The 6,247-nt window shown below is 50.1% G+C and overlaps 1 protein-coding gene across 1 annotated transcript in view; it reads left to right on the top strand.

The window, feature by feature from the left end:
* Positions 1-5,259, top strand: part of LOC308148366 (cortactin-binding protein 2-like) — a 61,877-nt gene extending 56,618 nt beyond the window's left edge. Inside the window, 3 exon segments of the mRNA XM_080521828.1 lie at positions 1-98; positions 4,074-4,256; positions 5,158-5,259. The exon segment at positions 1-98 is cut by the window's left edge and continues 42 nt beyond it. Coding sequence (XP_080377954.1) covers positions 1-98; positions 4,074-4,175 — 200 coding nt within the window. The 3' untranslated portion in view covers positions 4,176-4,256; positions 5,158-5,259.
* Positions 5,260-6,247: the final 988 nt, after the last annotated feature.

Here is a 6,247-nt window from a genome sequence, read left to right as displayed (position 1 = left end):
GGGGGCAGAGCGCCCCCTACCTGTCCTGTGAGGCTGGAACCGTCCACTGGGTCCAGGTTCTGATCGGAGCTGGAGCCCACGGTTCCATCGCCACCCAGGTGAGTCTGTCTGTGACCTGTCTGTGAACCTGGTGTCTGTGAGCCTGGTGTGTGAACCTGGTGTCTGTGAGCCTGGTGTCTGTGAACCTGGTGTCTGTGAGCCTGGTGTCTGTGAACCTAGTGTCTGTGAGCCTGGTGTGTGAACCTGGTGTCTGTGAGCCTGGTGTCTGTGAACCTGGTGTCTGTGAGCCTGGTGTCTGTGACCTGACTGTGAACCTGGTGTCTGTGACCTGTCTGTGAACCTGGTGTCCGTGAACCTGGTGTCTGTGACCTGTCTGTGAACCTGGTGTCTGTGAACCTGGTGTCTGTGACCTGTCTGTGAACCTGGTGTCTGTGAACCTGGTGTCTCTGAACCTGGTGTCTGTGAACCTAGTGTCTGTGAGCCTGGTGTCTGTGAACCTGGTGTCTGTGAGCCTGGTGTGTGAACCTGGTGTCTGTGAGCTTGGTGTCTGTGAACCTGGTGTCTGTGAGCCTGGTGTCTGTGACCTGACTGTGAACCTGGTGTCTGTGACCTGCCTGTGAACCTGGTGTCTGTGAACCTGGTGTCTGTGAGCCTGGTATCTGTGAACCTGGTGTCTGTGAACCTGGTGTGTGAACCTGGTGTCTGTGAGCCTGGTGTCTGTGAACCTGGTGTCTGTGAGCCTGGTGTCTGTGACCTGACTGTGAACCTCGTGTCTGTGACCTGTCTGTGAACCTGGTGTCTGTGAACCTGGTGTCTGTGAGCCTGGTGTGTGAACCTGGTGTCTGTGAGCCTGGTGTCTGTGAACCTGGTGTCTGTGAGCCTGGTGTCTGTGACCTGTCTGTGAACCTGGTGTCTGTGAACCTGGTGTCTGTGACCTGTCTGTGAACCTGGTTTCTGTGAACCTGGTGTCTCTGAACCTGGTGTCTGTGAACCTAGTGTCTGTGAGCCTGGTGTCTGTGAACCTGGTGTCTGTGAGCCTGGTGTCTGTGAACCTGGTGTCTGTGAACCTGGTGTCTGTGACCTGTCTGTGAACCTGGTGTCTGTGAACCTGGTGTCTGTGACCTGAGATCTGGTTTACTTCATATAAAGAGTGTAGATCTGGTTCACTTCATATAAAGAGTGTAGATCTGGTTTTATCACTTCATATAAAGAGTGTGGATCTGGTTCACTTCATATAAAGAGTGTAGATCTGGTTCACTTCATATAAAGAGTGTGGATCTGGTTCACTTCATATAAAGAGTGTGGATCTGGTTTTATCACTTCATATAAAGAGTGTGGATCTGGTTTACTTCATGTAAAGAATGTGGATCTGGTTTACTTCATATAAAGAATGTGGATCTGGTTTACTTCATATAAAGAATGTGGATCTGGTTTACTTCATATAAAGAATGTGGATCTGGTTTACTTCATATAAAGAGTGTGGATCTGGTTTACTTCATATAAAGAATGTGGATCTGGTTTACTTCATATAAAGAGTGTGGATCTGGTTTACTTCATATAAAGAGTGTGGATCTGGTTTTATCACTTCATATAAAGAGTGTGGATCTGGTTTACTTCATATAAAGAGTGTGGATCTGGTTCACTTCATATAAAGAGTGTGGATCTGGTTTTATCACTTCATATAAAGAGTGTGGATCTGGTTTACTTCATGTAAAGAATGTGGATCTGGTTTACTTCATATAAAGAATGTGGATCTGGTTTACTTCATATAAAGAATGTGGATCTGGTTTACTTCATATAAAGAATGTGGATCTGGTTTACTTCATATAAAGAGTGTGGATCTGGTTTACTTCATATAAAGAATGTGGATCTGGTTTACTTCATATAAAGAGTGTGGATCTGGTTTACTTCATATAAAGAGTGTGGATCTGGTTTACTTCATATAAAGAGTGTGGATCTGGTTTACTTCATATAAAGAGTGTGGATCTGGTTTACTTCATATAAAGAGTGTGGATCTGGTTTACTTCATATAAAGAGTGTGGATCTGGTTTTATCACTTCATATAAAGTGTGAATCTGGTTTACTTCATATAAAGAGTGTGGATCTGGTTTTATCACTTCATATAAAGTGTGAATCTGGTTTACTTCATATAAGGAGTGTAGATCTGGTTTCACCAGCCTGTGATGATTCACTTCATTCTCTACTTTCTTTTCCATTTCTCACATTTCCTCTGTGAATCACACTTCTGCTGCTCCGCATGAAGAGCTGCAGGTTGGTGGTCTAGCTTCTGGGGTCTCCATGGTAACCATAGGTTGCCGTGGCAGCATGGCTCCCCCTGTATTTAGTTACCTGCTTTATTCTACATTCAGCCGGCCTCCCTGCAGAGCAGGAGCAGCCCCACCTCCTCATCTAGGGTATTTATAGCAGGAGGTGCTGGGTCAAACATCATGATTTAACACTGAGGAGGAGGGGGAGGAGGAGGAGGAGGAGGAGGAGAATGAGAGTAAGAGGAGGAGGAAGATGAGGAGGAGAGGAGTAGGAGGAGGAGGGTCAGGAAGAGAGGAGGAGAGGGGGAGGAGGAGGATAAGGAGGAGAGGAGAGGAGGAGGAGAATGAGAGTAAGAGGAGGAGAGGAGAGGAGGAGAAGGATGAGGAGGAGAGGAGTAGGAGGAGGGTGAGGAGGAGAGGAGGGGGAGGAGGAGGAGGAGAATGAGAGTAAGAGGAGGAGAGGAGAGGAGGAGGAAGATGAGGAGGAGAGGAGTAGGAGGAGGAGGGTCAGGAAGAGAGGAGGAGAGGATAGGAGGAGGAGGAGAGGAAGAGGAGGAGGATAAGGAGGAGGAGAGGAGGAGGAGAATGAGAGTAAGAGGAAGAGAGGAGAGGAGGAGAAGGATGAGGAGGAGAGGAGTAGGAGGAGGGTGAGGAGGAGAGGAGGAGGAGGAGGAGAGGAGAGGATAGGAGGAGGAGGAGGAGGAGAGGAAGAGGAAGACAGAAAGAGGAGAGGAGGAGAAGGAGGAGGAGAGAAAGAGGAGAGGAGAAGGAGAGAAAGAGGAGAGGAGGAGAGAAAGAGGAGAGGAGGAAGAGGAGAGAAAGAGGAGAGGAGGAGTTGTCAACAGGCTGAAGAGTTAGTGAGGTCTCTCTTCAGAGGTGAGGCAGTAGCATGATCCTGCTCTGGCTGCAGGAGGAGAGCAGGAGGAGAGCAGGAGGAGAGGAGCAGGAGAGGAGGAGGATCCTGCTCTGGCTGCAGACGCTGACTGATGAAACCCTACAATGAAATGAAAAGTCTTCACCATCCATCAGCAGATGGAGGCCAGGATGTTCAGGTCAAAGGTCATAGGTCAAAGGTCATCCTGCAGTGTAGAACTGACAAGGAAGGAATCCAGTCACTGAACTAGAAGGTGGAGTGGATGAGGTCACTGGGTGACGGAGCAGAGAAGACGGAGGCTTGTCTTCCCTGGTTCTGATGTCATTTCCTCCTCACCTGGTGGCTCCTGGTCCCAAACCTCATCTGTTCAAACTGTAAGGTTTCACAGGAAGTCATACTCCCTGCTTTGTAGGGTCGTGTTAATTCTAGGTTTGTACCATCATGATGTTGAGGGTCAGGGTTGCCATACATCATGATGTTGAGGGTCAGGGTTGCCATACATCATTATGTTGAGGGTCAGGGTTGCCATACATCATGATGTTGAGGGTCAGGGTTGCCATACATCATGATGTTGAGGGTCAGGGTTGCCATACATCATTATGTTGAGGGTCAGGGTTGCCATACATCATGATGTTGAGGGTCAGGGTTGCCATACATCATGATGTTGAGGGTCAGGGTTGCCATACATCATGATGCACTATTTAGTCTTAAAACAAAACAACAAAAAAGCCCTACAATATAAAGTGAACAGGTTTTCTAGCCTGTACGACATTGATAAGACTACAGTCATGACTGTGGCGTGACCAGAGTTGTTATCTCAGCGTCCATACCTCAGGTTGATGTGTGGTTGTTTGGTGACCTCACACAGGTAAGGTCAGGTAAGTCCTCCGGTCTCAGCAGGTGTAACAGGTGAGGGTGTCTGTGTTCTACAGGACGGCTGCACCGCCGGGCGCTCCGGACACGTGGACGCCCTGGGCCTCCTGCTCTGCCGCCCGCCCCCCCGAGGTGACCCCACCGTGACCCCTGACCCCTGACCCCCCCGCCTCCCTGCTGGACCGCCGCTCGCATGGCTGCTGGCCTCGGCTTCAGGGTGACCAACACCAGTCACAGAGAAGGTGTGGAAACACACTGAACCAGTGTGAACGCTGTTTGGTGCTTCGTATGGAGACATGTCCTCCTGTCCTCCTGTCTTCCTGTCCTCCTGTCCTCCTGTCTTCCTGTCCTCCTGTCTTCCTGTCCTCCTGTCTTCCTGTCCACCTGTCTTCCCGTCCTCCTGTCCTCCTGTCTTCCCGTCCTCCTGTCTTCCCTGTCCTCCTGTCTTCCTGTCCTCCTGTCTTCCCTGTCCACCTGTCTTCCTGTCTTCCTGTCCTCCTGTCTTCCTGTCCTCCTGTCTTCCCATCCTCCTGTCTTCCTGTCTTCCCGTCCTCCTGTCCTCCTGTTTTCCTGTCTTCCTGTCTTCCCGTCCTCCTGTCTTCCTGTCTTCCCGTCCTCCTGTCTTCCTGTCCTCCTGTCTTCCCTGTCCTCATGACATGACACTCATGTCATGGACTTTGATCATGTGGTTTTATATGTCTTGTGTGAGGATTACTCTTGTTTCATTATGTTCTGCCTTTTACTTTGAAGTTACATTTTGTAGTTTTGTTGTCATGCTGCTTTGTACACTGGATCATTTCCAAACATTTACACTTTGACTTGGACAAATCAAATATTAAAGGTCACAGCTTTTATTCTAATGAGCTTCTCAGTAATTGAGTGTAGAATAAATAACAGCAGACACAGCAGGGTGTCCACTGCTGTCCTCTGGGACGAGGTTCCAAAGTGACGGTAGTGACAGGACACAGGTCCAAAGACAGTCTTACTGAATCCACCTCGGCTGGAGCAACCTGGTGGTGTCTCCTGCCTCCATCACCTCCATCACCTCCAGCATGTTCTCTCATTTCCTCCATTTAGAGCTAAATGGAAGAAGCTTGTTTCAAACAGGATCTAGAAGTGATGAGTGACTAACACTGTGTGCAGGACTGTCTGGAGGGGCTGTGCCGCTGGACAAGAGGGACAAATGGCACCGCACCATCCACGACGTGGCCACGGACAACTGCAAGGACCTGCTGGAGAACCTCGGTGAGTCTCTGTCTGGAGAACCCTGTCTGGAGAACCCTCTGTCTGGAGGACGGTCTGTCTGGAGGACGGTCTGTCTGGAGGACCCTCTGGCTGGAGGACAGTCTGTCTGGAGGACGGTCTGTCTGGAGGACCCTCTGTCTGGAGGACGGTCTGTCTGGAGAACCCTGTCTGGAGAACCCTCTGTCTGGAGGACGGTCTGTCTGGAGGACCCTCTGGCTGGAGGACAGTCTGTCTGGAGGACGGTCTGTCTGGAGAACCCTCTGTCTGGAGGACGGTCTGTCTGGAGGACCGTCTGTCTGGAGAACCCTCTGTCTGGAGAACCCTCTGTCTGGAGGACGGTCTGTCTGGAGGACCGTCTGTCTGGAGAACCCTCTGTCTGGAGGACCGTCTGTCTGGAGAACCCAATGTCTGTAGAACCCTCTGTCTGGAGGACCGTCTGTCTGGAGAACCCTCTGTCTGGAGAACCCTCTGTCTGGAGGACCGTCTGTCTGGAGAACCCTCTGTCTGGAGGACCGTCTGTCTGGAGAACCCTCTGTCTGGAGGACCGTCTGTCTGGAGAACCCTCTGTTTAGAGAACCCTCTGTCTGGACTCAACAGGTCCACACGCTTTGAAAGAGTTGAGGCTGTTTTATGAAGAATTAAAAGTATTAGTATAAGAATTAGACCCAGGAAGTACCTGATCAGACTGGCCAGCCAATCAGAGCCCAGAGCCACAACACTTCCTGTTGTACACATGGGCTGACGAATCAACTCCCTCAGACATCAAACCACAACGTGAAAATACATTCATGCATGATTCCTCTCCATGTGGAGGTAGAACCTGAGCCAGATGTGGATCCACATCATGACCAGAACAACCTGGTTCCTCAGCCACTGATGGGCAGGGACCGTCTGCCAATTCTAGAACCGCGAGTGATTCTACCACCATACATCACCATTGTGACGTGTGATCACGTTGTGATGACGCTGCAGTGGTTGTAACACTGCA

The sequence above is a fragment of the Blennius ocellaris genome, assembly GCF_963422515.1.
Source record: "Blennius ocellaris genome assembly, contig: SCAFFOLD_157, whole genome shotgun sequence".
Lineage (NCBI taxonomy): Eukaryota > Metazoa > Chordata > Actinopteri > Blenniiformes > Blenniidae > Blennius > Blennius ocellaris.
Note: the sequence above shows the minus strand (reverse complement) of the source record. Positions and strands in the feature narration are given on the sequence as shown.